Genomic DNA, 13,007 nt, shown 5'->3' on the forward strand with positions numbered 1-13,007 from the left:
GGTCAGGCTCGCTGACTTGGTTGAAACATGTCATTGTATCCAAATTTTGTAGATCTATGCTCATGATGTCACTCACAGAATTGTCTGGTACAGATCGATTATTTACAGGCTGCCATCATTTAGCTGGAATATTGCTAAGTGCTATGTAAACAACAAACAAAATTCAGAATTGCTGAAGACCAGTTAATATTTTCTTAGGTTAAAAGGTGTTTCAACATTGCATTCAAGAGGTGTTGATCCTGACTGAGTGAATCCTTAACATTATGTGTTCTGTGTCCAGGCAAGAAGACGTTTGACCAGCTGCTGGAGGAACAGATGAAGGAGGAAGAGGAGAGGGTAGGTGGGGGAGGGGTGGGGAGAGAGGGGTTGTTTGGGCAGGGGAGGGGTGGGGGAGAGAGGGGTTGTTAGGGCAGGGGAGGGGTGGGTAGAGAGGGGTTGTTTGGGCAGGGGAGGGGTGGGTAGAGAGGTGTTGTTTGGGCAGGGGAGGGGTGGGGAGAGAGGGGTTGTTTGGGCAGGGGAGGGGTGGGGAGAGAGGGGTTGTTTGGGAAGGGAGAGAGGGGTTGTTTGGGCAGGGGAGGGGTGGGGAGAGAGGGGTTGTTTGGGCAGGGGAGGGGTGGGGAGAGAGGGGTTGTTAGGGCACGGGAGGGGTGGGGAGAGAGGGGTTGTTTGGGCGGGGGGTGGGGAGAGTGGGGTTGTTTGGGCAGGGGAGGGATGGGGAGAGAGGGGTTGTTAGGGCAGGGGAGGGGTGGAGAGAGAGGGGTTGTTTGGGAAGGGGAGGGGTGGGGAGGGCAGCAGGAGAGGGTATGTGATGGGGGGGTTTGGACAGGTGAAAAAGGGCAGGTGGATCGGGGATGAAGAGGGAGAGAGTAAGGAAGGGGGAGAGGATGGATGGGGCGGGGAGAGTTTTGGGGGGGGTTAAAGGGCATGTGAAATCAAATGGATGAGCAGACAGAAAAAAGACATTATAAATTAAAAAATCCCAGCCAGAAGCAGGCAGACTGGGTGTTGGCCCATTCATCATGATCATTGAAGTTGCACAAGGCATTAAACATCAGGAACCCATTTTAACCCCAGTAAGGGGAATCCCCTCAGTAGTGGAATTTTTCGTTTGCAGTGTGATTTCAGCTGTCATTTTTTATCATCTGTTTTATGCCATTTCTGTGTTTCAAATATAATTTTGGTCAAGCATGTCTGATTAAGTATGTCCTAAAACTTTATTAACATCTGTAAAGTTACTATGTTTACTTTAACTGCCCTTTGAGAAGGGTTATGAATGAAAAAGAAAATAGAACATAATTTGTTATATTTTGAGGAATATAAACTTTCTTGTTCACCACAAAAAAAATATGCATACATTTTGTTAAACTGCAAGATCAAATTGACAAACATAGAGTCAGATAGATTTTTGTAGAACAATAACAATCAGAAAGGTGTGTTTTATGCTCCTACTGGAGTTACACGGAGCTGTTCCTCAGGATGCCACTGTCTGTGTTTCAGCTGAGAGCAGGTGCTTGTGATTCCCCCAGTACCAGAAAGAAGCCATTTCTACGCAAAGGTCAAGGTTTGGCCAGGTTCGGCCCTGGGAAGAAAAAGGCAGCCCCTAGAAAACCTGCGACGACCGAGAAACTCCTTGACAACAAACCATCCGCGAACACCGAGTCGAAGCCTGTCAGTAGAGTAGTAAGTCTCTTATAGTAAATGATGATTCATTGTGTTTGCATAGCTGCTAACTGTCATAAATTTTTCCTTTTTGTTACAAATTTACACCTAAAAAACGAAAATATGATTTCTTCCTTAATTCATACGAACAAAATGCCAATCAACAGAAAAGAATCCCTAGGATTAAATTTTGATAGACACCAGTGAGCATGGGTCATTATTTAGCCTTGCACCGTCTGCCACGAACAAGAGTGTGTCTTGTTTATGGACTGGTGTGAAGTCTATTTATGGTGACTGCCTCCGTGGTCTAGTGGTAGAGCGTCCGCCCGGAGAGCAGAAGGTCCGGGGTTCAATACCCGGCCGCGTCATACCAAAAGACGTTAAAAGAGGGTGCTTGTTGTTACCCTGTCTGGCGCTCGGCATTAAGGGGCTAAAACAAGGACTGGTCGGCTCGGAGTCAGTATACTGTGTCTGAGTGGGGTATTCATGTTAAACTACAGCATGGTAACTCAGTGAGCTAGCACTATAAATCGGCATCAGTCCGGACTAGTACAAGCAGCTACACACGTACATGCACGTCGCTATATAAGTGCAATAATCTTGGACGCGGCGTTAAACCCCATTTCACCCTCACCCTATTTATGGTGTTGGACACTCTAGTTGCCTAGTTACAGTATTTACTTGTCATGCCAAAGATCATTCTTGTTTGTCCCCTGCTGTGATGTGGCTAGGATATTGTCAAAAGCTATGTGAATCTCACTCAGTGGCAGAGATATGTTGACGCATGTGACTGGAAATGATCGGGTGTCCCTACAGTGACACATCTTCCTGAGGCAAGGGCATTATCTGACTAAAAGTCCAGTTCCCACCCTTTCCAAGTTTCCAGGCTCAACTGTAGCACCACCAGTGGCTACTATGAGTTATGTCCCATCTCTGTCCCTCCTATTGACCAATCAGATTCCACCTCTCACATCACTTGCATTTGCTTCAAACAAAATGGTGGCACCCAGTCAAAACAATCTGATCAATAATCAAGATCTATATTGTAATAAAAGGGGTCTTACCCAGTGAAGTGCATAAAATCAATTGAGCACCTTATTAAAAGCATGAAGAGATTTGCAAAATATCTGTTGAAGCTGAGTTGGCGGTACATGTTTTGCAAATCCTCCAGTTGACAAAATCCATGTAGCTCGTTGCACGATTTTGATTGGACTATGCATAGACTCGGTTGTCCAGCCAAAATTTAACTCTGGAATTCAAGCCTTGTCCAGCAAGGGTGGGAACTGGACTTTTATTGCCCCTTGCCTTGGGAAGATGACAGTGACACAGGTAGCTGAAAGTGAATTCATCCATGTTTCAGGTGAAGGTTAACAAGGCAGCTCCCAAACCAAAGAAGTCCTCAGCTGTTTCCTCTCACAAGGTCAGCAAGGAGCCACAGTCTAGTCAGACAAATGGACCAAAGAAAGAACCCTCTCCCAAGCAGAAGAACAAGACCACAGCCCGAATCTCGCCACGTCAAACTGCCCCAAAACACAGCACGGCGCCACACACGGACTCCCCACCCAATGTGAAGAGGGTGGGCCAGGCAGACTCGCCCGGTACGAAGGGGGTAGGCCGGACAGAGGAAGCTGTGCAGTTTGACGATGATGCATCATTTGTGGGGAAAATAAGGAAAATTGAAGAAAATAAGAAGGTGTGCTTCCTCTGCTGTGTTATCTCTCATGATCTATTTTATCAGAGAGCAATTAACAGAGATGCCAACAATTACAGGCAATTTGTCTGCTGATGTCATGTCTCTGTTGATGTTGTCATGTGTGTCTGCTGATGTCATGTCTCTGTTGATGTTGTCATGTGTGTCTGCTGATGTTGTCATGTCTCTGTTGATGTTATCATGTGTGTCTGATGATGTCATGTCTGTTGATGTTATCATGTGTGTCTGATGATGTCATGTCTCTGTTGATGTTATCATGTGTGTCTGATGATGTCATGTCTCTGTTGATGTTGTCATGTGTGTCTGATGATGTTGTCATGTCTCTGTTGATGTTGTGTGTGTCTGCTGATGTCATGTCTCTGTTGATGTTGTCATGTGTGTCTGCTGATGTTGTCATGTCTCTGTTGATGTTATCATGTGTGTCTGATGATGTCATGTCTGTTGATGTTATCATGTGTGTCTGATGATGTTATGTCTATGTTGATGTTATCATGTGTGTCTGATGATGTCATGTCTCTGTTGATGTTGTCATGTGTGTCTGATGATGTTGTCATGTCTCTGTTGATGTTGTGTGTCTGCTGATGTCATGTCTCTGTTGATGTTGTCATGTGTGTCTGCTGATGTTGTCATGTCTCTGTTGATGTTATCATGTGTGTCTGATGATGTCATGTCTGTTGATGTTATCATGTGTGTCTGATGATGTCATGTCTCTGTTGATGTTATCATGTTTGTCTGATGATGTCATGTCTCTGTTGATGTTATCATGTGTATCTGATGATGTCATGTCTCTGTTGATGTTGTCATGTGTCTGATGATGTTGTCTTGTATCTGATATTGTCATGTGTGTCTGCTGATGTTGTCCTGTGTGTCTGCTGATGTCATGTGTGTCTGATATTGTCATGTGTGTCTGCTGATGAAGTCATGTGTGTGTCTGCTGCTGATATCATGTGTGCCTGATGTTGTCATGTGTGTCTGCTGATATTGTCATGTGTCTGCTGATGTCATGTGTGTCCAATATTGTCATGTGTCTGCTGACGATGTCATGTGTGTCTTATGATGATGTCATGTATCTGATATTGTCATGTGTGTCAGCTGATGATGTCGTGTGTGTCTGCTGATCATGTCATGTGTGTCTGATATGGCTGAAATATTGCCGCTGTGACTTTTAATATTAACTCACTCACTCACTTAACTCACTAATGTGTGTCTGATGTTGTCATGTGTCTGATATTGTCATGTGTGTCTGCTGATGTTGTCATGTGTGTCCGATGTTGTCATGTGCCTGGGGATGTCATGTGTGTCTGATGTTGTCATGTGTCTGATATTGTCATGTGTGTCTGCTGATGTCATGTGCCTGGGGATGTCATGTGTGTCTGATGTTGTCATGTGTCTGATATTGTCATGTGTGTCTGCTGATGTTGTTATGTGCCTGGGGATGTCATGTGTGTCTGATGTTGTCATGTGTCTGATATTGTCATGTGTGTCTGCTGATGTTGTTATGTGCCTGGGGATGTCATGTGTGTCTGCTGGTGTTTCAGGTTGAGGAGGATGAGCTGGAGGTGTTTGAGCTGCTGGAGGACTTCGCCGACAATGTCTCCTTCTGCAGCAACTCCTCCGTGGTGTCGCGCCTGCTGCAGAAGGGGCGGGAAGAGCACCAAGTGAGATACTCAGCTTCTGTCACACCACAGGATAGGCGTTGTTAATCTACGCAATCACCTCTTCCTGTTTCCCAAAATAAATGCATCTATTTTCAAATTATATGTGTGCACTTGACATACATATAAAACATCTAATATTACTCTCTGCTATATCGCTTATATTACATTAAGTAATACGTTACCACTGTTATACCGAGGCTGTTGTCTCCCACAACTGCTGCTATAGCGAAATCTACCACAGAGATCTCAATTACCTCATGCAGCACGTGCGTAGCCACCTAGCTGCCATGTGACACCCTTCACTCTTGTCTCCTTCGTCTGCTTAGCAAGACGTGTTTTCTCCTGCTGAAGCGTTCCTTGAAGATTTGGTGATATTTATTATAGTTTATTCTCTAATAAACTGTGCTTTTATGGGGCGTTGCGGTAGCTACGCTTGGTTATAATTTTCCCGCCAAACGGAAAATTTTTCCCGCCCTTTTTTCTATATACTTGCGGGGTTCGCGTATGCACGTTGTGTTTTACGTTTCCCCTGTTCTTGTATGTTTTGGGGGTTAACATAACTTATTTCTTTAATAAAAGTTATATGTGTATGTTATATGTTCACATTGCTCGTTTATTTTCTTGTGAAAATGTTCGTTTGTGAATCATTGTGGTGCGTGCGTTGTAACCATGTTTTGTTCTTTGTTTATAGCAAACAATCAATGTCTGACATGGATATGTCCCCAGTATCCACCCCCTCTACCCCTGCTCCTCGGAGTTATGGGGTGTGCAGAAAGTTTTTGTCGTCCCGGGATCCCCACGTTCGTTGCCCGCGGTGCAGGGTTCCTTGCGGGGACACCCGGTGCATCCTGTGCGAAGGTCTGGGGCCTGCGGATTTTGAGCGGTACCGGCTGTACGTACAGTCCGTCTCCACCCCTGTGGTGGCCGGTTCGTCCGGTCGGGGTCCCCGTGCGGGTACCACCTCCTCGGCTGCGGCGGATCCCCTTGCGGCCCTCGGGCTGTCTGGGGATTCCGTCGCCGCATTGTTGTCGAAACTTGTGGATTCCATGCTGGCGGCCTTATCGCAAGATAGGCCGCTGGCTGTTCCGTCCCCGGCCTCTTCGGTGGCCGCGGGGTCGGCCGCGGGGTCCACCGGTAAAGCGGCGGATCTCTTGGCGGCCCGTGTGCTGTCCGGGGATTCCGATGCTGCATTACTTGCATAACTTGTGGACTCCAAGCTGGCGGCCTTATCTCAGGATAGGCCGCTGGCTGTTCCGTCCCCGGCCACTTCGGTGGCCGCGGGGTCGGACGCGGGGTCCACCGGTACGGCGGCGGCTCCCGTGGTCACCGGTCCTTCCCCCGAACCGTTGCTCCCGCTATCGGTTTAGGACCGCGTGGCCATGGTTTATGACCTCTTTGAGGACATGCCCCGGCCGGTACCGCGGGGAATCCACGACTGTGGGTTCCTCCGAGGTATACGATGAGTCTTCCGACTCGGCTTTCCCCGCATCAACCTTGCTGCGCGGTTTCAAGCCTTCCTTGGAGAACGCCTTCGCGGCGGCCTCCGGTCGGGGTCTCCCGTTGCCTCCGACGTCGTGGAGAAAGGGTTTATTCCCGGTACATGACCTTGCCTTTCCCGAGGCTGGTCCTACCGCGGAGGCCCATGTTGAGCGGTTGGGTGTCCGTGCCCCACCGGCTGCTACGGTAACGCAAGCTACCTTGCACCAGCTGGACGCCCTCGCTCGGCACTCCATGTCTCACGGAGACACTTACTTGGCTGCAGCGGCCCGTCTGGTCGAAGGTTCTCCCACGGACCGTGACCAGCGCATTTACAACTGCCTGCTCAGTTTAAATGCTTCCCTGGAGTACGTTGCCGAGGACTCTCGGCACACACTTGCTCTTGTTGGGTCCCTGCATAGGCGCCTGGGTGCCGCTCCTAACCGGAGCGCGCCCCAGGCTGCTGCGGCCGGTAGGTCTAAGGGGTCGGGTTCTTCTTCCTCTGGGAAGTAGCCCCGCCCTGAGGGCTCCGGTATGGGCAATCAGCTGCCCTTTCGCGGGAAAACGGGGAACTGGGGGAAGCCCAAGTCGTCGACGGACGGCAAGGGCCCCTCCAGGTGACTCTCATTGGAGGGGTTCGTATGCCGACAGCGCCAACTTCGGTTGGCCCTTAGGCGAACCCGAGTCACTTGGCCCTGGACAGTTGCGCCTGTCGCAACCTGTCAGGGCCCCCTCTCCTTCCCCAGTGGGAGCCAGACTCCAGACTTACTGGGAGAATTGGGAACAAGTGTTCGACGACCCGTGGGTGGTCAACACGATTCGGTACGGCTATCGGCTTGATCTCAAAGCGAATCCGCCGCTCACCGTTGCCCCGTTGGCAGGTTTCGATTCGGAAACCGATCTTCCCATCCTCGCCGATGCCATCGGCAGGTTGGTGGAGAAGGGGCAGTACGGGAGTTAGCTCTACCAGAAATAACACCGGGGTTTTACTCCAGGATATTTCTCGTTCCCAAGTAGGACAGTGCCGAACTCAGAATGATTCACACGTCCGCTCCCTGGCTGTTCACCCGGTTAACCACCCCCATAGTGGGGTTCCTCCACAGGAGGGGTGTCCGGTACTTCGCGTACCTGGACGACTCGCTAGTAGCAAATCGAATGACGGACACCCTGTCACGCCATCTCGATTTCGCACGTCGGCTCTTGGAGCAATTGGGGTGGATTATCAATCTCCCCAAGAGCGAGTTAACCCCTTCTCAGAACTTGCTGTTCATCGGAGGTCGGTTCAACACGGTGTCCCATCGCCTCTTTGTCCCCCCAGACTGGTGGCACAAAATTCAGGCGATGATTGCCAAAGTCTTAGCGGTGCAACAGACTGTTCACTTTTGGGAACAGCTGTTAGGGCTACTTGTATCAGCCCAGGACTGCACCGCACGGGGTCGTCTCCAACTCCGCCCGCTGCAACGGTTTTTAATCCAGTTGTTAGCAACGGAGGTGAACAGTGCGACCGTCGCCCTCCCGGATCGGCTCCGACCGCATCTGGAGTGGTGGACGGTCCCTTACATTGTCTTATCAGGAGTCTCTATGCGGCCCTACCGGGCCACGTTGACCCTGTATACAGACGCCTCTCTAGTGGGCTGGGGCGCCCATCTAAAGGGGGAGGTGAGCTCGGGGCTGTGGTGCTTAGACCGTGACCAGCGCATTTACAACTGCCTGCTCAGTTTAAATGCTTCCCTGGAGTACGTTGCCGAGGACTCTCGGCACACACTTGCTCTTGTTGGGTCCCTGCATAGGCGCCTGGGTGCCGCTCCTAACCGGAGCGCGCCCCAGGCTGCTGCGGCCGGTAGGTCTAAGGGGTCGGGTTCTTCTTCCTCTGGGAAGTAGCCCCGCCCTGAGGGCTCCGGTATGGGCAATCAGCTGCCCTTTCGCGGGAAAACGGGGAACTGGGGGAAGCCCAAGTCGTCGACGGACGGCAAGGGCCCCTCCAGGTGACTCTCATTGGAGGGGTTCGTATGCCGACAGCGCCAACTTCGGTTGGCCCTTAGTTCAAGGCAGTGATCAACGCAGTCAATCACTGGAAGCATCGTCTCGTCGACGCCCGGCTCATGCTGGCGACCGACAACACGACGGTAGTGTCCTATGTGAACAAACTGGGGGGAACCCACAGTCACTCGCTACTCGATCTCACGTTCGAGTTTTACACTCTGGTGGACAGTGTCCCGTGCCAGATACGCGCCCGTCACATCCCAGGTGTGCGGAACGTACTGGCCGATGCTCTATCGAGGCCTCAGGATCCGAGCCCCACAGAGTGGATGCTGAACCCAGTAGTGTTTCAGTGGCTGTGCGAACGTTTGGGTCGTCCGATGGTCGACCTGTTCGCAACGCGGTTCAACAATCAACTCCCGTTGTTTGTATCACCAGTCCCGGTCCCGAGGGCCATCGATCACGATGCTCTCGCGTTAGACTGGACGGGCTTGGTCGCTTATGCTTACCCGCCGACAGCGTTGATACCACACATTCTAAGCCGGCTCCGAGGAGTTCGCTGTCGAATGTTACTGATCGCGCCCATGTGGCCGAACAGATCGTGGTACCCCGACTTGCTGACCCAGGTCACGCAGTCGCCACTTCCACTGCCTGTGAGACCGGATCTCTTGATCCACCCTCACACCCGTCAGCTTCATCCAAACGCAGGGCAGTTCACTCTGCACGCGTGGATGTTGTCACCGAGCGTCTGAGGAGTAAATTTTTTTTCTCGCCGGGCGTCTCGGGCATACGTTAGTATGCATCGTGATTCTACCCAGAAGGTGTATAATGCACGTTGGGTTATTTTCACGAAGTGGTGTTGTAAACATCACATTCATTCGCCAGATAAGGTATCTGTGCAGGATATTGCTCGTTTCATGTCTCACTTGCGAGAGACCCGGAAACTCTCCGGGGGTTCCATTGCCAACTATGTCTCGTCCGTTGCTACGGTACGGGACGTTGCTATGGGTACCAGTCTCTCCAAAGAGCCGGTGATACGGGGTATTATCAAGGGTTTCAAGCAGCACGATCTTAAGAAGGGCCGCCTTCGGGCACCGGCCTGGGATCTTTCCCTAGTGTTGCAATCACTTACGGAAGCTCCGTATGAACCCTTGCATAGTGCTTCGTTCCGGCATGTGACTTGGAAAACAGCATTTCTCCTCTCCTTTGCCACGGCGGCACGTGTATCCGAAATTCATGCACTCGATGTCGCCAAGGTACGATTCGATAGGGGTGACGAAGGAGCGGTCCGCCTGGGCCTGCTCATGGGCTTCGTCGCCAAGAATCAGAGAGTCGGGCAAACGGAGAGAGAATTCACTGTAAGATCACTCAAAGAAATCTTACATCCTGCTGATACTGAGGACAGAGCGCTGTGTCCGGTTAGGGCCCTTAAGTATTATCTTAAGGCTTCGAATGAACGTAGACAAGGGCGTGACCGTCTGTTCATATCGTGTAACCCTAATCGCACGGTTGACATACCTCGCAACTCGATTGCGTTGTGGCTTCGTTCTGTCATCAATCTGGCGTACCGGTCTCGGGGGTTACCGGTAGCGGGGTCAAACCCGCACGAGATCAGGGCGCTAGCGGCAACATTTGCCCTACACTCGAATATCTCTGTTCGCAGAATATTACGAGGTTGTTACTGGCGTTCTGACTCGGTTTTTGCCAATCATTACCTCAAACAGGTCGCTGATGCCGTCGTGGAGAGTGTGCACCGTCTTGGCCCGCGGATCGCGGCGCAAGCGGGCACCTAAGGGGTGTGCCCAGCGCAATTCCGAACTCCTCAGGCGTCTGACCTTGCACGGTGGTCAATCTGGGTCTACTCCAATGTTCCCACTGCCGTGGGTACAGGAGTTGGGGTCCCGCAAACCAGCGCACTCACACCACAGGTGAGGGCGGCTTTTTGTGTGCTTTGTCCTTATTTGTATTTTGACAATTATGTCTTTAATTGTCTGTCGTGTATCCCAACCTTGTGATGCATGCTTACAAATACTGGAATTAGGTCACGCGCCTAATGCATACTTTAAGTAGGCTTGCTCTGGGATATACGGTCTGAATGAAATTAATTTCCCTCTTTTCGACTGTTTAACCTGATCTAAGATTAAGCTCACGCGGATACAGTGTTCTCATCCGCTGCGGCGATGAAATACCTATCCAGTGGGGCCGTTTGGAGTCACCAATCGTTTTGGCAATGACGATTGAGCCTTACGGTATGCGCTTGACAGTGCTTTGGTATTCCTATAGGGTAACGCCTAGCTAGGTGCATGCGCATCGAGTGCTTCCGCCTTGGTGTTTACTTCCGCTGGTCGGAAGGAACGCTAGCAGTCAGGATTCGGGTTGTAGGTGCTCCCCACCGCCTACTGTGGTAGTCAGCCTCGGTATAACAGTGGTAACGTATTACTTAATGTAATTTGTAGAATTTTCCTATTCGGAATATTCTATAAGTAATACGTTACCACTGGGCTGCTGCCCGCCCGTCCGTCCCCCGAGCACTTGCTCTCGCAGGAGACAAGAGTGAAGGGTGTCACATGGCAGCTAGGTGGCTACGCACGTGCTGCATGAGGTAATTGAGATCTCTGTGGTAGATTTCGCTATAGCAGCAGTTGTGGGAGACAACAGCCTCGGTATAACAGTGGTAACGTATTACTTATAGAATATTCCGAATAGGAAAATTCTACAAGTTGATATCTATTTTGTAGTTCTATTGTTTCATCTCTGTATATGATGAAATGTGACCTCTCCTACCTCAGTAACCAATGTTTGCCTGAAATAGATTCCTTTGATACCAGCACACACTTTCAGCGTGAAACCATTCTCATCATTCAGTCTTAGTAGCCTTGCCTCGTCCAATGTAGTTAGTCAGATGTTACTGTTCGTTACTGCTACACAAAGATCTGAGGACATCCCATTACAGGCCATGCCAGATGTGTCTGCTGATGTCACACATGTCTGTTGATGATATTTCTGACACTGCGTTTCGCCAGGTTCAGACTAGATTATTTCCAGGAATATTGTGAACTTAGCATCACTGTCCTTCATGAATCAGATGGTGATCGACTCACTGACAAATTGACTTTCTTGCAGGCAAATTTGAAAAATGTCAAGGCTGTTATAGAAGCTAAGAAGAATGAGAAGGGAAAGCTTCCTGGACATGCTACCAACAGTAGGTCGGGGAAACCCCGGCTCCCTGCCCACCCCGAGATGTCCCCAAGGGACACGTCACTGATAGACGGGGTGGATCTCGACACCTCCTCCGACACCCTCACTGACTCTTCCTCCTCCGAGTCTTCTGATGAGGAGTACGAGAAGGTCAAGGTCACACCGACAAAGAAATCGGATGTGAATCAGTCCTATGAGGCATTATTTGATCAAAGTCAAAAGGAAGGATTTGTGTTTGTGAACAATAAGAACAGTGATAGTGACGCCTTTAGATCGTCTGATTCAGAAATACGGACTTCAGTGCCTTTGTCTCCAACTAAATCATTGACTCGTAAAATCGCTGTTAAAGACGCAAGGCTTGGTGACTCCAGTGAGATGCAGTCTATACTGGAGAGACTAGCGGCCGGGGCGGAGGGAGTGGCACGAGGGACGGACGTACACGCAGGGGTCATGACAGATCCTTGTAGTTCTCAGGACCAGGTGATGGTAAATCAGATGTTTGGCGGTGACAGCGTTGGCGGCGTTCCCCACACCAGGAGCTCCAGCAGCAGTGAGGATGGTATGGACGAAGACGACAGTGACGATAGCATTACTCGGGTCAAAGGTCAGAAGTCACATGATCCTGAGGTGAAGGACACGTCCTCCCTGTTTGATGATGAGGATGAGTGGGCCGTTTCAGCTCCACAGACACAGATGGCTATGTTGGGTAAGTCTTCTGCCGATGTTCTTCATACAAACTCGGGCAGGGATGGATGCCTCTTAGTGTGTTCTGTTGGGTAAGGCTTCTGCTGATGTTCTTCATACAAACTCGGGCAGGGATGGAGGCCTCTTAGTGTGTTCTGTTGGGTAAGGCTTCTGCTGATGTTCTTCATACAAACTCGGGCAGGGATGGATGCCTCTTAGTGTGTTCTGTTGGGTAAGGCTTCTGCTGATGTTCTTCATACAAACTCGGGCAGGGATGGAGGCCTCTTAGTGTGTTCTGTTGGGTAAGGCTTCTGCTGATGTTCTTCATACAAACTCGGGCAGGGATGGATGCCTCTTAGTGTGTTCTGTTGGGTAAGGCTTCTGCCGATGTTCTTCATACAAACTCGGGCAGGGATGGATGCCTCTTAGTGTGTTCTGACCATGGGTTAAAGATCTTAAGAGTAGGGAAACTTTGAAAACTTTTCACTCCTAAGATTCTCCACATTTCATATGAGTCAATATCAAAATCTGCAAATTTCAAGACTGAATACATGACAATTTCACTTCAAAGCTAGATGAATTTTGGAAATAGGGAACTGTAGACATGAATTCAACAACATGGCATCTCAACATTGTTTTAT

General features: G+C 50.0%; 1 protein-coding gene across 4 annotated transcripts in view; it reads left to right on the forward strand.

Moving 5' to 3' along the window:
- LOC124140244 (centromere protein J-like) overlaps positions 1-13,007 on the forward strand; it is a 42,056-nt gene that overhangs the window by 7,761 nt on the left and 21,288 nt on the right. For 3 of the 4 annotated variants that reach the window (XR_006861898.2, XM_046507696.2, XM_046507695.2), the window contains exons 7-11: positions 281-336; positions 1,498-1,680; positions 3,020-3,352; positions 4,909-5,028; positions 11,608-12,388. Coding sequence is in view for 3 of the 4 variants with exons in the window: in XM_046507696.2 (XP_046363652.2) it covers positions 281-336; positions 1,498-1,680; positions 3,020-3,352; positions 4,909-5,028; positions 11,608-12,388 (1,473 nt within the window). In the remaining variant the exon portion in view is untranslated. The remainder of the gene's footprint in view (positions 1-280; positions 337-1,497; positions 1,681-3,019; positions 3,353-4,908; positions 5,029-11,607; positions 12,389-13,007) is intronic. The other variant, XM_046507697.2, reaches the window with a different exon arrangement.

This window comes from Haliotis rufescens, unplaced genomic scaffold (genome assembly GCF_023055435.1).
Source record: "Haliotis rufescens isolate VD_foot unplaced genomic scaffold, xgHalRufe1.0.p SCAF_15, whole genome shotgun sequence".
NCBI lineage: Eukaryota > Metazoa > Mollusca > Gastropoda > Lepetellida > Haliotidae > Haliotis > Haliotis rufescens.